Source organism: Symphalangus syndactylus, chromosome 20 (assembly GCF_028878055.3).
Source record: "Symphalangus syndactylus isolate Jambi chromosome 20, NHGRI_mSymSyn1-v2.1_pri, whole genome shotgun sequence".
Classification (NCBI taxonomy): Eukaryota; Metazoa; Chordata; class Mammalia; order Primates; family Hylobatidae; genus Symphalangus; species Symphalangus syndactylus.
In genome coordinates, this window is record NC_072442.2 from 52,724,069 (window position 1) to 52,746,062 (window position 21,994).

General features: G+C 47.3%; 1 protein-coding gene across 3 annotated transcripts in view; it reads right to left on the reverse strand.

Annotated features, from left to right (window-relative positions):
* The window catches only part of PMP22 (peripheral myelin protein 22), a 35,674-nt gene extending 13,962 nt beyond the window's left edge, over positions 1-21,712 (reverse strand). The window contains exons 1-3 of one of the 3 annotated variants that reach the window (XM_055255868.2): positions 21,540-21,712; positions 17,030-17,141; positions 15,493-15,592 (exon numbers count right to left, since the gene is read on the reverse strand). In XM_055255868.2, coding sequence (XP_055111843.1) covers positions 15,493-15,592; positions 17,030-17,107 — 178 coding nt within the window. In that variant the 5' untranslated portion in view covers positions 17,108-17,141; positions 21,540-21,712. Of the gene's footprint in view, positions 1-15,492; positions 15,593-17,029; positions 17,142-17,615; positions 17,752-18,807; positions 18,956-21,539 lie in introns of those variants that run through there. The other 2 variants (XM_055255866.2, XM_055255867.2) reach the window with 2 other exon arrangements.
* Between the last annotated feature and the right edge of the window lie 282 nt (positions 21,713-21,994).

Here is a 21,994-nt window from a genome sequence, read left to right on the forward strand (position 1 = left end):
TAAATTAAATATATAATTAATAATTATGTACTTTATAATATATAATTATAGAACATATAGAACTATGATATATAATTATATAATATGTAATTATAGAACTATATATGTTCAAATGCTTATAATTATATAATATATAATTATAATTAATACAATGTATTTTAGTTATAGACATACAAAGCTTATATTTATATTATAAAGTTTTAGCAATTCAAAAATATGGTATTAATCATGAAAGAAAAATAAAAGAATAGGACAGAATTAAGACTTTGGAAGCATACATGTAAATTTAGTAGATAATACACAACATCATATAAACCAGTGGGGAAAAACACAACAGACAATACATAGCATTGGCTATTCATTTGGTAAAACATAAAATTAAATCTCTGGCTCACATCATTAACAAAATTAAATTACAGACAGAACAAAGAGAAAACAGCTAAGTATAAAATTTAAAAGCCATGTGATTAGCAAAGGAGAAATGAACAGCCAATAAACATCATAAAAGGTGCTCAACCTCACTAGCAACCAAGGAAATGCAAGTGAAACCCATGAGGAGGGTGACACCAATTTTCATTCAGCAAATAGGCAAAATTCAAAAAAACTGGATAATGTCAGCAGAACAAATAAGCGATAACTACCTGCAGACACCGTTCATAGGAATAATAATAATATTATTATTATAATCCTTTTGTGACCAGCCATTTTGTGGCAGAATGTATTAGGTTGATACAAAAGTAATTGTAATTTTTGCCATTAAAAGTAATTTAAAAATTGTAACACCTCTAGCGTAATGACACTATATATATGTTTGAGTGCTTATCTACTATATCTTGGAAAAACAGTGAACATATACTCAGAGGAAAATAAATAAGGACATTCACTGTAGCATTTCTATGAGGGAAAATAAATTATGGTATATCCTCACAATGAAATATTTTGCAGCAGTTAAAAAAATCATGAGTTAGAAAATGAAGAGTCTTTGAAAGATCTCCAAGACAATGAAAAGAGTAAGGTGCACACACAACATGTCATCATTATGAAAACAAACACCAAAAAACTCTGTAATTGCATATAGACATCCACAGGCATGCAAGTATTCGTAGAGAAAGAGCCAAAGTTGTGTCAAATTGATGTCGATGACTTCCCCCAGGAACTACTGTTGCAACGAAGAAGAGTTTGGTCAAGAAGACCTTTCAGTTGAGAATATTTTCATATATTATAATACTTGTACTACTTAAATAATTAAAACCAATTTAAAAGATTACGAAGGTAAAAACAGATGCAGCAGTCTGTTGACTTATTAAGAGTTAGGATTCCAAAACTCAAAGGGCTACTGGAATTCTAGGCAGGACTGGGCTTCCACATGCCCAGGAAAAGAATAAGGGATTTTCCTTTCCTCCAATGCCATTGATCAAAAGCTACACAGTGACAGCGAGAGAAAAAGACAGAGCCCAGCCCAGGAGAAAGCAACCTCCATTCCAGCTCCAAAAGGCTGGTGCAAGATTCAAGAGCTCTCGTTATTGTTCAAAGGGAAGCCCACAGGGCCCTGAGGACATTTCTAAGCTCAGATGATGCTGCTCCCCAGTCAGAGCCATTCATCAAAACTGGAATAGACAGATAACCAGCGCAGTAAGAGACAGCAGATATCACACACTCCAGAAATGACAGGGCTTTGATCCTGTCCAAGGATAGGGTCCCGTGGGAGCACGTGCAAAGCCTGACTCTCCCCAGCAATTATGTGCTCCGGTTAGGACAGCCCAGGAAGGGCTGGGCTCTGTTGCCAAGTTCTTCTGACCACCCACCTAACTTGCCACATACATTTTTTTGGCCTTGAATTCTGCTTCACATACTTGAGGCACTAATATATTTTATTGGGTTGTCATAATGATCAAACAAAAGAGTTGCTATTGAAGCTCTGTTAAAGGATAGTGCAAATAACCCCCACCTAAAAGGCTGAGGTGAGAAACAGGGTAAACAAGCATTTACAGGCTGTTATTGAGGGGCCAGGTTCTGAAACATTTCCATCTGTGTCACACCAAGCAGTATGAAAATAGGAGCCACAGGCCGGGTGCAGTGGCCAACACCTGTAATCCCAGCACTTTGGGAGGCCGAGGAGGGCGGATCACGAGGTCAGGAGATCGAGACCATCATGGCTAACACAGTGAAACCCTGTCTCTACTAAAAATACAAAAAAAAATTAGCCGGGTGCAGTGGCGGGCGCCTGTAGTCACAGCTACTCAGAAGGCTAAGGCAGGAGAATGGCGTGAACCTGGAAGGCGGAGCTTGCACTGAGCCGAGATGGAGCCACTACACTCCAGCCTGGGAGACAGAGCGAGACTCCGTCTCAAAAAAAAAAAAAAAAAGAAAAAAAGAAAATGGGAGCCACAATGTTCACACAAGCCAGGTTATTAGCACATTGGCCAGAACTCCAAAAAGTGCTTTGATACAACTTTGGTATCAATTCATTATCTCCTCTCCAGCATAAGGGTGCTACAGAGTTAGAATGCAAATATCTGCACAGATAGCAAACTATCTATAAAGAATCAGAGAGCAAATACTTTAGGCTTTGCAGGTCATACGGTCTTCTTAGCAACTACTCAATTCTGCCTTTGTAGCACAAAATCAACCACAGCCATGGACAAGATGTAAATGAGTAGGTGTGGCCCATTCCTTCAATAGCCATTTATCCAATAAAATCTTATTTACAAAAGCAGGTTGGATTCAACATGCAAGCTATTATCTGCCAAACTCTGCTGCAGCAAAACAAGTCAACTGTACAGAAAATAATTATTCGAGTTCAGAGAAATATAATGCAAGGGAAAATGCTGTCAATTACAAACCTGTTTTATTTAGATCAAACCTAGTGTGACACCAACATCCCAAGTGGCTATAGACTATAGATTAACACAAGCCCCAGTGTGGCCATACTCTTCCCCACCCCCCACCCAAATTGCAAGTATGCAGTAAATAGTAGAGCTTATGTTGAGTACCTGCTGCCCTCCAGGCCACACTCAGTTCCTGGTGCAAAGTGGAGGCCTGGTAAATATTTGTGGAGTTCCCAGTGGCAGTTTTAAGCCAATATCCAACCTTGGTGCTGAGCACTGGAATTAAAAACTAAAGCTCTGGCCGGGCGCGGTGGCTCACGCCTGTAATCCCAGCACTTTGAGAGGCCGAGGGGGGCGGATCACAAGGTCAGGAGATCGAGATCATACTGGCCAACATGGTGAAACCCCATCTCTACTAAAAATACAAAAATTAGCTGGGTGTGGTAGCATGCGCCTGTAATCCCAGCTATTTGGGAGGCTGGGGCAGGAGAATCACTTGAACCCGGGAGGCAGAGATTGCAGTGAGCTGAGATCATGCCACTGCACTCCAGCCTGGAAACAGAGCAAGACTCTGTCTAAAAAAAAAAAACAAAAACAACAACAACAACAACAACAACAAAACTAAAGCTAAAGCTCTTTGCAGGCCTCCTGTTCTGAGAGTGTCCGGTACAAGAGCTGCTGACAGCTTTCTGACATGGGCCGCGGCAGCACCCAGACCCAGCTCCCCCAGCAGATAGTGGGAAGCTCGAGTTGCACAAAGATCAAAGCTCATTTCAAGGTCAGATTCCTGCTGTAGGAGCAGCTGAGCAATGAAGGAAATACATCAGCCCCCTCAGCTATATTCTTAGCCCAGGGCCTACAACCTAGTAAGTTAAGGGCTCAGAAAGTATGAAGCACTTTTCAATGTAACAGTTCATGTGCATCTTTCATTACCAGCATGGAACCAATCCTGCCCCATATCAAGTCCCACTCTGGGCAATTCATAAAACTGTTCTGACTCAAGATAACAGGTTTTGTTGAAAGTGAAAGGAAGGACAGTTGCAAAAGAGGCAGAAGAGACCTTGGAGAGGCCAAGAGAGAAAAAGCCATGAGAGGGTGAATCACAGAGGCAAAGAGTTATTAATATCTCCCATTTGCATAGTGCTAGACTGTTTTCAAAACATATGACCCCAAGACTAGGACTAGGACTCCCACGGCCAAACCTCCCAACCCACAACCATCACACAGATCGCCATTTTCCTTATTTCTCAGTATGAATGTCATTCCAGAAATAGCTGAGTCTCTGAGAGGCCCCCATCCTAAACAATGTGGCCTTTGCCCATATGCTTCGCCCACCAGCTCAAGCATGCCCAAAGCCCAGCGTGGGTCTTGCCCCCTGGGCTTCAACTTCTCCCCAGCTGGTGGCTTTGAAACGGGGCTTGCTGGCCAGGCTAACTTTGCCTATGATTCATGCAGAAAGCAAAACAGATGGAGACAACTACGTGCCAGCATGGAGCTCACAAAGGCAATGAAGACCACATGGGCGGCTCTTTCAACAGGTAATCCTGGGGGCATTTTAGCTAGAGCAAAGCCTGTGTCTGGCCACTAGTGGGCACAAACTGCTCAGTAAGTGGAAGGAACCTTCATGTCAAGGTATTCCGGCTAAACTTGATACAGTTGTTCAATGAACTGCATTCCTAATTAAGAGGCTTTGTGGCAGGCACAGAGCTAGTTTGTGGGGGTCGAGTTCTGCACTTTGACATCCATATCCTTGTTCTGCTAGTGAGTTCTTGGACTTCTAAAGGGAATAACATGCAGCCACTGAGGTACCTGAGGTTACTGGATAGTAGTAAGCTGTCTGAGGCTTTTTTATACGCTTGTTGGAAAACTAAAGAAACAGGGAAACAGAGTAGGCTTTGTTTCTCTAAGAATTGCTCTTGGAAGACTTACTCCACCAGATACAAAAGAAAAAAGAGGGGCGTGGGTTGTATGATCAAGGATATCAATCTCCCTCCTCGGTAATTCACAATGTACCATGAATGATCAAAGCCTGCTTAACTTTCAAAACAGTGTCTTTCAAACGGATTTATCAGGAAACTTTTTTTTTCTGTTTTTTAAAACAAGAGCTCACTTAAAAACACTGAGTTTGGCCATAGAAAATGATGGGAAAGGCAGTTGCAATTGCAGTCATGAACTGCATCAGTGAAGAATGAACAGGGAATAATTGGTTTAGGTTTAAGATCTTTAGGTTTAAGAGGAATTCTCCCTATAGAAATAATAGAGTTCTCCTCCTTCTTTCCCCCAAAGTATGAAAAAAGACCACGCATTATGGAAATTAAGAGCTAGAACAACAGAGCTGCTACCCCCACCAGTCACAGTAAACCAATGCCCATCTGCAAGCACAAAACCCATCTCTGCTCCCTCTGCCTACTGAAATTCTACCCCATTGCCAAGGCCCAGCTCAGAGGCCACCTCCTTTTAGGATCCCTCGATGCCACAATTACATCCTGAACATGAACAGAGGCTCTGGGACTCATGCAATGTGCAGGTCCTACCTCAACTTCAGGTCCTACCTCAATGCCCACTCTGCTTTTAGGAAACCAGGGTACCTGCCCCAGGTTACCTAATTTGTTAGAGGCAGACCTGGTGCAGAAAAACAAGGACTCCCTGATGCCCAGACTACTAGTTTTTCCACTACAACACACTGGGGGTACAGAGAAGTCAATGATATGCTTGAAATCTAATGAATTAAACTATTCTACCACCATTCTTCAGACTTAGAATCCACAAAAACTAGACAGGGTGGAAGGAGAATGGTGTAGCAAAAAGAGAGAGGCTCCCCTTATTCTCTGCTCATCAGCCTGCCAAGCCAAACCACTGACCAAACTTCAGAAGGGCAAGAAGAGGCCCTGCTTATGCAGCTGGGATTCCAGTGGAATCCCCAGCACCAGAGAAGCCACTGAAAGAAGGAAGGAAAGAAAAACTGCAATCGTCAACTGTTTGAAGAGTCATGATGTAGAGGAGAGACTGGAGTCACCCTGCAGTCATTGTCCAGGAGGCACTATGGAGATTTAAACTCTTTAAGGACGAGCCAAGCAACTTGATAAAACCCAAGTCCAGCACATCAAGCATGAATGAAGGCAACTAGAAGTGACTGGACAAAAGAGGGGCAGTGTTGGGTCTAACAAGGTAATTTCTTTTTTCTTTTCTTTCTTTTTTTTTTCGAGACGGAGTCTCCCTCTGTCGCCCAGGCTGGAGTGCAGTGGCGCGATCTCAGCTCACTGCAAGCTCCGCCTCCCAGGTTCACACCATTCTCCTGCCTGGCACCCGCCACCACACCTGGCTAATTTTTTTTTTGTGTGTGTATTTTTAGTAGAGACGGGGTTTCACCATGTTAGCCAGGATGGTCTTGATCTCCTGACCTCGTGATCTGCCCTCCTCGGCCTCCCAAAGTGCTGGGATTACAGGCGTGAGCCACCGCACCCGGCCGAGGTAATTTCTTAAGTGACAATATCTCCCGGCATTCCTCCCTCATCACTGGCTGCTCATCCCCAGTCTCCTCTCCTTCCTGTACCCTCATTAACCCCTGGCATGCCCAAGACTTAGCTCTGAACCCTGTTCCCCTTTTCTGCCTTCTGCTCTCAACTCCTCCCCAAGTAACTGTATTCAGCACCACAACATTGAATACCCTTCGGTATAGAGGAATGACCCTTGACTTTGAATTTCCAGCCCAGACCTCTCCCCTAAGCTAAAGACTTCTAAATTGAAGTGATTTGCTGACCTCTCTGATGGTCAAAATATAAATCCTGATTTCTACACCTTTCCCCAAATCTTCTGTTCCTCCTTCAGTCTCCCCATCTCAGTCCAAGATCCAGCTACACATCAGTTGCTCAAGCCCAAAACCTAGAGTCATCTAGAATCATTCTTCCCTAACTCCCTACGTCTAACCCATCAGCAAACCCTGTCATGAGACTTGTTTTCTTCTCTACTTCCCCTCCCTAGCTAAGCCACCAGCTACCTCCTAGAGTTCTTGTGAGGATTAAATGCATTGCTTTTCAAAGAATGCCTCGCACTTACGTGAGCTGTCTGTATTCTTAACATCATTGTCATTGTCATCATTGTCATCTCAGTGTCATCATCATGTCTATTCTGGACTATGACCACAAACTCCTCACTGGTCCCCAGTTTCCACTCTTGCCTCTCCCCAGAATTCATTCTCAACAGCCAGAATGAGCTTACAAAACACAAATCAAATCATGACACTCTTCTGCTTAGAACCCTTCAGTGATGTCCCAACTGTCCTTCTCAGTACCACAGCCTGTGAGGCACCAGCGATCCTGCTCCCATCCCTCTCTCCCGCATCCCCCACCCTCCTTTCTTCAGCTAACTCAGAGCCTTGGCTCTTCCCTTTTCCTCCTGGAATTTTCCTCCCATGGTTCTTCCTATAACTGGTCCCTCCCTGTCTTTTAAATCTCAGACCATATCACTATGGAAGGAAGAGGCCTTTCCTGAGCAGCTCATTCCTCCAGTGATGACTTTCCATTGGATCACCCTATTTGTTTCCTGCAGAGCACGTTCCACTACCCATAGTGATGCGTTTATTGTGTATTGCCTGTTTCCTCCAACTCCTTGTGAGCTGCACAGTGGCAGGGACCTGTTCTTTCTTGTTCATCTCTGTGCACCCCGTTTCTAGAACAGTGCCCAGTACATAGGACAGGCTCAATAGAGTTGAAGAACACATGGATGGATCTATTAGCTCTTCAAAAATAAGAGGCTCTCTTGAAGGTGATGAGTTCCCCATCAGTGGCAGGATGAACATGTGGTAAGCATATTGCAGAGGGGTCTGCAGCTTGATGGGATAGGGAGGAGGGATGGGCCAGATGACTCCAGGTCCCTGCCAGTGTTGGGGGCCACATGCGTGTGGATGACTGCACACACATGTAGCCCCCAACACTGGCAGGGACCTGACCACAGTCAGAAGGCTTCATCCCAGACAGCCTTCTCTCGGGCACCAAAGATCAACATCCACAGCCTCTGGCTGCACCATGGCCAATCCTGCTCCTGAAATGCAAGGGATGTTTTCTTGGTGCTGGTGAAATCTTGGGGATACAAGTGAAGTTTTAAAATTTTTATTTATTTATTTATTTATTTATTTATTTATTTATTTATTTATTTTTGAGACGGAGTCTCGCTCTGTCGCCCAGGCTGGAGTGCAGTGGCGCAATCTCGGCTCACTGCAAGCTCCGCCTCCTGGGTTCACGCCATTCTCCTGCCTCAGCCTCTCCGAGTAGCTGGGACTACAGGTGCCCGCCACCACGCCCGGCTAATTTTTTGTATTTTTTTTTTTTAGTAGAGACAGGGTTTCACCGTGGTCTTGATCTCCTGACCTCGTGATCCGCCCGCCTCGGCCTCCCAAAGTGCTGGGATTAAAAGCGTGAGCCACCGCGCCCGGCCAAAAGTATTTTTAAAGCAAAGACTATAGTTTCCAGGTCATATGGTTCAGACACAGGTTCAAACAAACATTTCATACTAATTCCTGGGTATTGGCATCAGAGAAACTGTAAGGGTTGAAATCCTGGCATGCTGACAACTGATTCCATCCTCTGTACCTCCCTTGCACCACCAGGGTCTCAGCATCTCATAAAAGCCTGTAAAATCCAGAGCCATTACTTGGGTGGAGATTATGGATTGCCTCAGGGAGCCATAAAGATTTTAAAATGTAAAACATGAACCCATAAATGCAGAAGGTCTCCTGTGTTTTCTAAAATCTGGCCAAAAGCTGAGCCACAGACAAGGAAATTGTCTGGTGTCCTTGCCAAAATGACAGTGTCACCAAATTGATAAACAAGTCTGGGATCATTTTGAAGACAGGGATGATAGGAGACCACCAAGGGCTCAGGTTGGGAGCTTCTGAGACTGGCAAGATTTAGTTTCTCTAATTTTCAACCCAAAGCATTGATCTAATGCCGCACACAACCTATTGATAGTCATGAGTTTGCTGTTGCTGCTGCTGCTGCTGTTTAAATGGAAAAGAAGAGTAGTAAGTGGTCATCTTCTCAGTGTCTGGTGCTGGTCCAGCCCACACACTGTGGCAGAGCAGACCCATCTGTTGTCACTGGGAAATGAGAGGCTGCAGGTACTGCCCTTAGACAATGGAGATGGCCAAGGATGTTTGGGGACAGCTTAGAGGAAAGCTCAACAATTCCCTTCATGCTTTGGTGTTGAGCACTGGCCTCCTCTTTAAAAACAAAAATGATTCAAAAAGGGACACACTTTTTGTGCCTAACACCTCAGCATGAAAAAGTTTATCAACTACCTTTTCTTCCGAGACAAGAGAGGACTTTGTGAGCAGGGACAGGCCCTGAGAGACAGATCTTACTGAAGACAAACTCTGCCTGGGTCCTGCCTCATCACTGAAGCAGATGAAGACCAGCCAGGGGCCAGGGCAAGTTAGGACTGTGCCCTTCCAGTTCTTGGGCTCCCAAGTCGCCTGTGGCTTAATTCCAGTATTCTGACCCATTCTACTACACATCAGGTCCACACAAATTAAGCAAAGAGCAGGGGAATGCTTGTGAGAACTTGGACTTGATATTTGGATCTTGAAGACTTCAAAACAAAAAGCACAGGTTTATTCAAGAGCAGGGCAAATGTTTTGCCTGAATCCTTTGGGTCAGTGGATTTTAAACTCACCCGTAGGGTCTTCGGGAGGAGGCTTGGCACACCCCTTCCCCTCACCAGAGCCTTCCGGATTGTATGAGTTTGCAAACTAAAGCTCTAAGAACCGGCCTCATTCAAAGCTACCCCATGGATCCTGCCTGCCATGCCCTGGGGCTCCACTCTCTTAATCAAGGCAGAGCGAACCTACTTGTTACTCAAAACCAATTTTCTAACATAAAATGCTCATAGTTATTTTCTGATTGTGAAAATAAAAGATCTCAATGAGGAAAACAGGTAAGGCAGCAAAAGAAAGAAAACAGCCAAAGTGATAAGAATCCCGTCAACCAAAATTATCACTGAAAATATACTGATGCATTTCTACCTTGTACAATTTCTGATATGTTTTGCCTTATAGAGGCTTCTGGACTGTCACTCCAACTTGGAATCAAACAGACCACTGAGAAACCCGTGGAAGACAGCAGGTCTAAGCAAATCGCAAAGATTAGAAATGCATGCATTTGCACCCAACTCCTTCCTAGTGTGGGTGGGGGGGAACCTTTGAGATGGTCTGTGATTCTACTTACCCCTCACTCTTTGTTCCCACTAGTCTGCCCTGCCCTCTGTCCCTCAACTATGCCAAGCTCCTTCCCTCCCCAGCGATCTTGCACTTGACGGTCCTTCTGTACGGAACTTCCCCGAGATGTTCATATGTCTGGCTCCTGGCTACTCCTCAAGGAGACCTTCCTTCACCACTGCAATCCCTCTTTATCCCATTACCCTGTCTTATATAGCTCTTACCATTGCCCCCAAATTCTCCATGTTTACTGACTGGTTTGTCCAGTAAAACATAAGCTCTTGTTCACTCTTGTAACCTTAGCATCTACAATAGTCTCTGGTACACGACAGTTGTTCAAGAAATAGTCCTGCATGAAAGATCAGAAGAGAAATGGAGAGACTCCCGAAGTGGGAAGTTCACATTTCAGGAAGTGAGAAAATGCTGAAATTTCAAGATGAGGGGAAGAGAGATGGGAGGTGAAACTTAACAGAAGCAGGAGTGGATCATTCAGGGAGATTCCAATGGGCCTTGTTAAAGATTTTCATCTGAAGATTAAGACCAATGAACGGCCTCTGAAAGGTTTCAAAATGAGGAGTGATATAATTAGGTTTGTGTTTTTTTAAATATCAGCCTGGATTCCATATGAAAAATGAGTCACAGAGGAGCAAGAAAGGGATCAGGCAAACTAGTTAGGAGGCTGCCCTGGTGCCTCTGACAAACGAGGAAGCAGCATGACCACAGGTGGGCAACAGGCATTGGAACAATGGGGTGGCCTGAGGGACCCATGACAATGCTGAGAAGAGAAAGAAGGAAATGCCAAGGCAGACTCTAGATGTTTGGCTTGCAGGCTGGTGAAGCAGCATTCACTAAAACACTAGAAAGTGACAAAGGGATTGATTTGGCGGAGGAAGATAAGGACTATCTCTGGCCTAGTGGCTTGGGGGCCTCTCTTAGATATCCCAAGGGAAGTGGCCAGGAGATAGCTGGATAAACAGGTCTGGGATTCAGAAGAGAGCTCTGGACTCATTAAGTAATAATAAGACGGCCAGGCGTGGTGGCTCATGCTTGTAATCCCAGCACTTTGGGAGGCTGAGGCAGGTGGATCACCTGAGGTCGGGAGTTCGAGACCAGCCTGACCAACATGGAGAAATCCCATCTCTACTAAAAATACAAAAAATTAGCCAAGCGTGGTGGCGCATGCCTGTAATCCCAGCTACTCGGGAGGCTGAGGCAGGAGAATTGCTTGAACCCGGGAGGCGGAAGTTGCAGTGAGTCAAGATCGCGCCACTGAACTCCAGCCTGGGCAACAAGAGCGAAACTCTGTCTCAATAATAATAATAAGACTTCACCTGTACCTGGACAGGTGGTAGAAATAGAGAGAGAGAAGCCTCAACAGATCTTAAAGTTTCTGAGAAGAGTCCATATGAGAATGGTGGGGTGGCTGACAGAGCCCAGGATGCAGCAGAGATGGACTCTTTGAAGAATGCTGAAATAACTGGGACTTATGGAACTGCATAGGGCCCAACTGAGCTATTGCAAAAGAGTATGATTGGGTATGGGAGGGGATGGTCAAACCGTCAAGGGAAGTATTCCACACCAGGCTTACAGAGAGGTATTTGCTGCCAAGTTTCTACGATTCGAGAAGCCATGCTTCCCCCAAGGCCGAATGACTTTATTTCTCAGCCTCTCTTATAAATAGGTGTAGGTGTGACCATGTCACATTTCATTAAAAGAAAAGGGGATTCATTCTTCCCCACCTCCTTTCTCCACCCTACTGCTTGAATCATGGATGAGATGGCTGGAGCTCTAGCAGCCTTTTGTTTACTGAAGATGACAGCCAAACCCAAGAGATCACAAAGAAATGAGCTAGAAAGTGTCTGCATCTCTGACAATTTCATGGAACCTCCATATCTCTCTCAGGCTACCTACTTCCAGACTTCTTTGAAAAGAGAGATAAATAAATGATCTTATTTAAGCCCCTATCATTTGAAGATGTTCTCTTATACGCGGTCAACCCTAATCCTAACCAGAACACTAGCCAACCTGTCTACCCCATCCCCTGCCTTGTTCTACCCTTACCTTAGGTCACATCATTGCCCTAACAGGGAATATTTTCCTCCCCATTGCCTGTATTGACTTAAATCCTGCCCATCCTTTGGAGGATGGATCAGATTCTACCTCCCACCAGAGATTTCCCTTCTGCTTCCTCCCTGAACTCAGACGCTGTCTGCCTGCCTCCCTTTGGGCATCTGGCCTGCTCTGCCTGCCAAGGGAGTGATTCAACCTTCCATACTTATCTCCTGACTCCTCGACCAGGCTCGGGACCATCAAGGCAAGGCCCATGCATTCCAGATCCTCGTATTCCCTGGGCCAGAGAGGCACTGGATACAATATCATAATGAATATCCCCACACTAAGCCTCTCTTACCTCTGCCCACACGAGGCAGATAAGGAGGGAGTGCCAGAAAGTATGCAAACACATTTAGAAAAATGAGAAGGCAGGCGGAGTCAAAGTCAGTTAGTTAAAAATCTAAAACTATTTCTAATATTAAGATGTAGCCTGGGGGCAAGATCTGGTATGTCTCTTTCAAACTATATAATCTAGATGTTAGACTGCCTCATGGCACGATGTCAGGAGGCCCCATTCGTGTAGAAAACAACATGAGTGGCAACCCCCAGAGAGAGCTGAAGTGTCATGGTCACGCACCAGAAAAATGAGTCCTTTCAGAAAAAAATACCAAGTCACATGGTGCAGTGGCTCACACCTGTAATCCCAGAACTTTGGGAGGCGAGGTGGGTGGATCACCTGAGGTCAGGAGTTCGAGACCAGCCCGCCCAACATGGTGAAACCCCTCTCTACTAAAAATACAAAAATTAGCCAGGCGTGGTATTGGGCGCCTGTAATCCCAGCTACTCGGGAGGCTGAGGCAGGAAAATCACTTGAACCCAGGAGGCGGAGGTTGTAGTGAACCGAGATCGCACCACTGTTTATTTTTTCACACTTGCAACATATTCTTCACAAATCTATGTCAATAATGAATTACTTTTGATTACTTAAGTATTTTTTTTCAAATATACTTTCTAAGAGCAAATACAGACAAGGTAAATGGTTTGCAATGAGCATAGCTCATTTGTAAAGGCAGTATAATGTTTTAAAAATTACACATTTTTTTCAGCTTATTGTCTGCTGCCACAATTGTTAAACTCAATCAAAGAGGCCCCAGAGGATTCGCCACTTAAGGCTGAAGTTGTAGCAAGTGCTGCCACGTTGAGGAAGATAGCAGCAGAGATAACCACCACTGGGGAACTGTAAACGGAAATTTCAAATTTAGATTAAGCCGGAGTGGAGTGGAAAGCAAACCCAGGGTGTTCAGGTGCAGTGTCCAGATGTTTTCAAAATGCCCTGATGGTGAGAGCTGAGAAGGGAGATGTGGAGAACAGACACTCTGTGGGCCTCACGGAAAGCAACGAGGCCGATTTGAAACCCACACTAAGGAGGCATTGTAAATGAACCCAAGAACATGAGCTTGGCACAGAAGGAACAAGTTGAGAGATAAGAAGTTTCCTGATTAAAATAACCCTACTGCCTCTTTGAGATCTGCTTCTAGCACCAACTGACAGCTATTTCCAACGGAAGAAGACACCAAATGTAAATCCGTAACATGCTACAGGTCAATATTGCTTTCTTTCCTGCAGATGGTTTAAGCACAACTTAGCAACTCCTCTGCCGCCTCGTTTCTGCTGAAACTTAGCCGGGTTTTAACACGCCTGCCGAAACTGCCCCCTTCCGGGCCCAAGAGTCCAGGATTCCGTGCCAAGCCGCGTGGCCAGATGCCACTTGGGGATGGCGCCTGTGAGCACCAAAGCCTGCCCTTTTCGGGCTGAGTCACTACTTGTAACCACCAGGTGTCAGTAGCGAGTACGGAGACTCCCATCCGGAGTGCTCAGGGAACTTCAGCCAGACCCGAAAGGGGGAGACACCGGATGCTGTGGCTTTGGGGACAAGCAGTGCTACGGTCACATTCTCAGGCACTCATGAGTATTTCATTTACTCAGTTGCCAACTCACCATGCAAACCCACCACGTAATTTCTGGGATGGCTTTAATTCAATACCTTTCACACACTCAGAGACAAGATTAAGCACTGTTCTCACTCCAATAGGACTGGGAACTTTCCTCCGCTCCCTCCCCAACCCAGAAGGTAAAAACATAAAGCAGGGTTTTCTACTCCTTGCTTATCTTCTCCATGTAAATTACCAAATAGTATTTTAGCAGTTTCTATTTGTACTGTGGTTCAAGGAATTTGGTTTATAATGCTTCAGCTTGGGATATGCTTGGGTATTACTGGGTACAGAGCCGTAAGAGGGAAAGTCCAGCAAAGAAACTGGATTATGCAAAGCCAGGACCAAAGGCCACTTCACTGTCTGTTTTATTGAAATGGATCTAAATTGGTTTCCCTCATCTGGTGTAGCATCTTGAACATATATACTGGATCTATGAGTAGCTGCAGCAACATTTAAAGCTGTATTTCCGCGGCCCTTTAAACCCAGGACGTTAGGAAAGCTCTGCTGTATCTCTAGGTCCTTCCAGCCTGAGGATACATCTTTTGGAACAAAAGATCATGTGGATCCAGGTCCACGGGCTCTTAACGTCAATCGCTGTGGCCTACCCAGCCACCAAAACAGCTCATCCTGTTTACCTCCGCCTGTCTGCATCCAAACACGCAGGGATCCTGGCTGGGTGTTCCTTTCCCTCTGGGTGCTTGGAGTATCTAGTTGGTGCTTCTGCTGCCAACTATCCCTTAATTTGAGCCTCATGAAGCCTGGCTTCCATATCTCACAAGCAAACATGCTGAGGACAGAGGAGAAATACAATCTTCTGGATTAAGGACCCCAAGGCTTAGCTTAGGGTTTTGCAAATAGCTTCAAGTCACCATCTTGCAACAAGGAAACATTCAAAGGTTTTGATGCTAGGTGGCATCACTGAGGCCCAAGACCTGGAAAGGCAGTCAGTCGTGTGTCCATATAACTGATGGTGCAGTGATCTAGCCCCACTGTCACTGCAGCAGAAAGGGGCAGGGCATTTCTGAATAGAGACAGCCACCAAACCAAAGATACACGTTTGATCCAGTGTCCCAAGGGGGTCTGCCTACGGTTTAGCTATCATACCACCTTTACAGCTCCCATGACGACATTTTTTTAATCACAAAAAGCATTATCCTAAGTGATCAGGAGGGTGCTAAGGGCATGTCTCTAGGTAGAGTGAATCGCAATGATGCCCAGGATCTCAGCTTCCCCAGCGAGATCACCACCCCTCCCATTTTCCTTGGACTCATGGCTCCCTGTCACATCCCACCCCACCCCAGCAACAACATTCTGGCTTGTGTCTTCCAATAAGCGTTTCCAGCTCTGGACTGAGAAACGTGTTACAGGCATCTGAGGACAAGCTCGCAGAGCACAAAACCAGCCTTACCGTTTGGCGATGATGAGAAACAGTGGTGGACATTTCCTGAGGAAGAGGTGCTGCAGTTCTGCCAGAGATCAGTTGCGTGTCCATTGCCCACGATCCATTGCTAGAGAGAATCAGATAGATATCCTGAGTCAGGGAGGGAGTGAGGAGTGAAGGAAAAGGGGAAGGAGAAAGGCCCAGGGATGGCGAAAAGCACCCTCATCCACCTAGCCACACTGCCCACCCCTGCATGGTAAGAGCCAATGTTTATGACTTAAAAGCACCTTGTAAATGGAGAAGTTCCACATGCACACAGAAACGATTATGTGCAGAGATGTTTACTGTAGTAGAAGGAGCCATGAACTCAACCTAAGACACCTGCGTTCAAGCCTTCTCTCCTCCCAGCATCTCGGGATCATTCCCCAAGCCCGCCTCTCTGAGTCTATTTCCTTGTTTATAGCTCCTGTCAATCTGATATTATCATCACCAGGCACAATGGAGATACTGTGAAGATGCTTGTAAATGTTAAACTAAGCCACAAATCCCCAGCATAATTATTTCTCACAGAGACTAGAAAATCATGTTTACAGGCCGGGCACGGTGGCTCACGCCTGTAATCCCAGCACTTTGGGAGGCAGAGGTGGGCGGATCATGAGGTCAGGAGTTCAAGACCAGCCTGGCCAATATAGTGAAACCCCGTCTCTACTAAAAACACACACACACACACACAAAAATTAGCCAGGCGTGGTGGTGGGCACCTGTAATCCCAGGCTGAGGCAGGAGAATGGCTCGAACCCGGAAGGCAGAGGTTGCAGTGAGCCAAGATCATGCCACTGCACTGCAGCCTGGGTGACAAGCTGCAGACTCCGTCTCAAAAAAAAAAAAAAAAGAAAACGAAAAAGAAAATCATGCTTACAACGTGCCTTAAATTAAGAAGTGAAAGCCACCATTGGAAAACTGCCTGAATGTCTGTTCATCTTCGTCGCCAAGAAAATAACTTTAAGATCTAATGGGCTGGACAGTTTTGTAACAGAAGTTACTCTGATGGCCTGTTCCTACCAGTGGAAGCTTTACTAACAAGGTGTTGTGTTCATGCCATAAAGCAGACATGGGACCTGTGAACTCTTTTCCAGAAAAGCCCATTTTAACTTTCCAATTTCAAGTCCTAAAAGGGTGTTTTATAAATTAATTCACCCATCTGACTATGGTTTGGAGAAAAAAAAATCATAAATACTCCTCTTCTTCAACGAGGCTGCATCAAGAAAAAAAATATTAAACAATCTTATCAAATGAAGGTCGGGGACCCCTAGATCGGCTCTGAAGTTATCTGGCTTAAATAGAGACCTGCGCAGCTAACCCAGCCCAGCGCTCGCTTCGTTCCTATCACTGAATCTGCTCTCGTTTTCTCAAAGCAACTGGAAGGGGGCAGATTGCCAGAAACTTCCCTGAGACGTCTGAGACTGTCTGCAAATAACACAGTCCTGAACCAGAAGGAGCACGGGCTGGGAACCCATATGGGGAAGGGCAGGCCGCGCAGGGAGCCTCCCCTCCAGGCACTCACGCTGACGATCGTGGAGACGAACAGCAGCACCAGCACCGCGACGTGGAGGACGATGATACTCAGCAACAGGAGGAGCATTCTGGCGGCAAGTTCTGCTCAGCGGAGTTTCTGCCTGCGGGGAGAGCGCTGGGCGTGAGGCCGAACCCACTGGGCCGAGCGAGGGAGGCGCGCGCAGAGGGAGGGTCCCGCGCACTAGCGGAAGGCCGGTCCTGGCCCAGCGCCCGCAGCCCGACCGCCCGCGCGGGTCAGGAGCCTTCGCGCCGCCTGCCGCCGAGAGGGGGCAGCAGCCGCCTGCAGGACCCGCACCCAGTGCCCAGCGCCCAGCCGGGCCCGCCTGCAACGGAACATCTTTTGCTTTTGGAAACAAAACAAGCGGTTCGCACGTCTAAAACCACCTAGGGAACAGGGGTTTCCAGAAAATATGAGCAGAGGCCACTGCACGCTTCCACCCACCCCAAGCGCCTCCCGGCGACCTCCCTGGGAAGTGAGAGGTCAAGTTCTCCGAGACCCCGGTTCAGATGGTGAATTCCCCTATGGGGTGGAGGTAGGGGTGAGGGGAGTAGGCGCTCAGATTTCCGTCTGAGACCTGGAGACAGCCGTGGCATGCGGTGGGGGAGACAGCGGCGAGGAGGCTGGTTTCCCAGACCCCAGTGCTCTCCGCATTCCGTTCGTCTCCAAGTTTCCACCCAATTCTGCCAGCGTAGAGGAACGGTCCTGGCCCCAGCTCAGCCTCGCGCAGACTCTGGCGGCTCCGGAGAGGCGGTGCAGAGCCACAGTAGCGTGGAAAGGAAAGAATGACTCGGGAGGCTTGCCCGGACCCTGCGCTTCCCGTCCACCGCGCGCTTCCCCAGGCAGCCCCTGGGGGCAGGGGGCATTCTGCTCCTGCGCTAGACCCACGTGCTCGCCTAGGGGTCCAGTCTGCACCCCAGGCACTCAAAGCCAGGACACGGACCCCATCAAGCCTGAGCTCCAGTTTGGGCGCGGTGGGACAGGAGCCCAGGAGCCTGGACCGAAGGGAGTAGACGTCCAGCGGACGGGAGAGAGAGACAGAGGGTAAAAGGCTGAGTCCGAGAATTTCAGCCGGTCAGAGCCGGCAGGACATTTATCCCAAGTAATGCGGTCCTCGCCCCTCATTTTAAACTTTGGGGGAACTGAAGGCTGGGATGACCTGTTAGAGGACATGCATGGCTGTGAAAGATCTGGCTGAGACACTGGGGACCATTTTAGGCAGAGTCTTGGGCCAGGGAGACAACGTTTCAATAACCCAGTTTGGAAAGTACCCAATCCCAGGCCCCTCCGTTCCTCTCCACAAGCATCACATTCAAAGAAACTCTGGAATGCACTGGAAGAAATAAACAAGGATTTCTGATGACTCCCAGAGGGTTTGAATTAAACCGATGGCAGGAGGCTGGGGAACTGGGGAACCACAGGAGTCCAGCACTCTCAGGATGTCCGCCACAGGGACCGTTTTGCCAGTGTGTCCCAGAGTCAACGCCTCTTCAGCAAGGCGAAAACTGGGCTGCCCTTATCCTCTATCCAGACACCAGCTCCATCACCCTTGCCCTGTAAGGTCTTACAGACCATAAAGGCTCTCCTCGTTGTATTACTCCAAGCCCCATTGGAGGGAAACAGGACACACAGGGGACCCTGTGCCCCTAAACAGAAGCCCCAGGGAGCTGGCCAAAGCCCCGCGCCTGCTCTGCGCTTTCTGGCACCCTTACTGGAAGATGCCCACATTTCTCCCCCATCTCCTTCACTCTCCCCACCAAATCACTTACAGCCCAAAGGAACAGCTGTCCCGATCCTCAGGGTGGCCTCAAGCACAAACTCGGGTGCGTTGGCTCCGCTGCTGGCGCCGCCAAAGCTGCGCTGCAGGGCTGCGCGCGCGCGAAGCAAGGGGGCAGTGGGAGGCTCCTGGCGTTCCCCTTTAACGGGAACAACGCCTTGTTTGCGTCGCTGCAGTAGGGTGTGTCCCTGGGTCAGCGTGTGCGGGAGGGCGGGACTCAGGGAGGAGAGGGGGCAGGAGAGAGGGAGGGCAGGAGACAGTTACTTGGCCTTAAATGCGCCTCAGGAAAAAGTCGGTCTCTGCAAAACCGCGGCGACTTTTACTCGAAACCAGAGGCGGCTGAGCTTTCTCACCTTCCACCTCCCTCCTCCCCTGGCCCTGTGGAGATCATGGAAACCTAGTGTTGACCGAGAAACTGGCTCCTCAGCCCACTCTGGGAAGACCCAGCCAAATGTAGCTCAGCGGATGCCCAGGACTGGGCTTCGGAGCGCGCCGACGCCGACCGCGCCCGCGCGGGGCTGAGGCTGGATTCCTCTCCCACTAATAGAGGGCAGCGGGCGCTTGAGAGCTGGAAGAAGTCCCTTTCCTCTCGGGTCCTGGAGCCCTGCCCTGTCCTGGAGTCTTAGCCGGGCACTCCTGCCCCGCGCCTGTCCCCGCTATTACTGTCTGCACCTACGAAGCGTGCCGGCTTCCTAGGATTGGCTGGGATTGATCTAGCGGGCTTCGCTTGGGTGCGAATTAGGGGAAGAAAAGTCCGGCCGAATACTGGATAGCATGGTCTGGGATTGGGCTCCTCCTAGCCTGGGCAAAACCAGACTACCACCGAATAAGCTCCAGGCAAAGTGTTCCTGCAGCAGTCGGGCTTGGCTGTCAGCCTTGGCTGGCGTCCTGGCCATGGGGTTTGGGGGGCGGGTGCGAGGTGGCCATTTGAGGTGGGGTTGGAGCAGCCAAGGAAATCAGCTGATTCATAGCCTCCTAACGTGGGCCGCCCAGCGTTACAGGGAGAGAGGCTAGCCCTTCAGTCTCGGCTTGGCAGAGGCGCGCCCAACTGAGACTTCCGTGCGCAGGCCAGCCTTAAGGCACGGGACAGGGAACAGGAATGTGGATGTCAAAGGTTTTTGCCTGAAAATGCAGCAGTTCACACACGCGCGCGCGCGCACACACACACACACACACTTCCCTACTTCTAGTGTACTGTGTCATAGAAGCTCATCACTCTCAATGATTCAAATAATTCTATAATATTTTACGATTTGAAAGGAGCTGCTCTTTTAGCTAATTGTATATTCTTACTGTAAGTAAAAATAAATTTGAAAAAATCTTCAAATGATGATCTTTTTAAAACTATCGTGTTATCAGATTAAAATGAAGCGTACTTGTAAAAATTGTATTTACAGTGCCTGTTATATGCCTGGCACTTTGCCTGGACTTCGTATGCATGGTCTGTGAGAGGCAGTATGGTGCAGTGGTTAGGCACTCTGGATCTGGGCTCCGACCAACCTAATCGCCCTGCTTACTTTTGTTGTGAATTTGGGCAATTTCTCAAGTTCACTGAGCTTCAGTTTTCTCAGGTGCAAAAGGAACTAGTAATGCCTGCTTTAAAGGTTTATGGTCGTGATTGAAGGAGACAATATGTACAAAGCAGTTAACATCGTGTCTGCAACATAATAAGGGCCCAGTGCCCAAACTGCCACCACTATTACTATATCACATTTAACTCTCACATCAACCCTTCAGGGAAGACCTGACCACCTCTGCACTGAAGTAGCTTATAACTCTGATAGGTAGGTAGGTAGGTAGGTAGGTAGGTAGGTAGGTAGGTAGATAGATAGATAGATAGATAAAGATTTATAAATCAAAGTGCATATGCAAGTAGAAAAAAAAGTCTAAAGACATGGAAGTGTTTTCTTTCCTCCATAGGTCATTTTATAGGTTAGATTTGCTCTAGAAATTATTACTTTGTTTTATGCCATTTGGACATTTATTTATTTAACCAACACTTATGTGATCACAACATACTCAGGACTGTTCTAAGTAAGCACTTTACAAATATTAGCATATCTAACTCAGGGTTTTCTTTCCCTTCCTTTGTGATCTTCAAATAAACTTTTTAATAAAGTCTAATACACATACAGAAAACTGCATATATTGGGTGCTACAGCTGGCTTCTTCCTTTCTTTTGAACCCAATAGTTTAATCAATAACCACCCAGGTCACAGCCACATCATACGCTGCCGGACAGGTAAACCCAACCCATCTGTCCCTCACTGCCTCTGGCCTCCTGCCTGGTTCTCAATGGTGGGAGAGGAAATGCTACTGAGTGCCTGCTGACCGGGCTTGCCACACCCAGAGCCCAGCTGGCCAAGGCTCTGCCACAGGTGGCAGCTTCTTCCTAACCTGCTTACCAAGGCCACCTACCAGCTGCGTGTGCACAGCTATTTTCCATGGGGGAAAAAGCATCTAGATTCCTTTCTTCCTTTCAATCTGGATGCATTAGGGTTTCTAGATGCTCTCAGATGGCCCCCCACCTCCCCAGCCAGAGTGTATATCCACCTCTTAACCAAGGATATAAAAAGCCCTCTGAATCTCCGGTCAGTTCCAACACAAATGCACCATCTCTCCTGCAATCCTTTTCATTTGCAGCTTGCAGGGGGTGGGGAATTAGGCAATTCTTGTAAAGCATAGGCACACATCACCCAGAGGCGGTTTGCCAATAAAACTCACCCGGCCAAACAGCGTAACCCCTTCTTCCAGGCAGATTTCTTTGCAGTCAAATGCAAGGGATGCTAAGGCAAGACCCTCCCCACAGGGCAGCCAGAGACCCGCAGCCGACAGACTAAGCCTGCGGCTTCCAACCAGGCTCCCCGAGATGTTCCCTGGTGGTGCTCCCTGTAACTGAAGCCAGACCAGGCGTCTTTCCAGTTTATTCAGGGGCTGGTCCAATGTTGGAATATGTCATGGTGGCCTGAGAGGTTCTCAGCCTCTATTATTTAAAGAGACAGTGTCCAACTTTGTGTGCTTTCCAGAATACAGTAATCCCAAGAGGCCCTGCAGGTCATGGGGAAACTGGAATCAGAAGGGAGAAGAGCTTTGAGTATGCCTGAAGTCTGTGATGCCAAGGCTGTTCTCTCTGGAAGTGCCAACCTGTGTAATAGCCAAGAGGTCCCACTGGCTCCCCT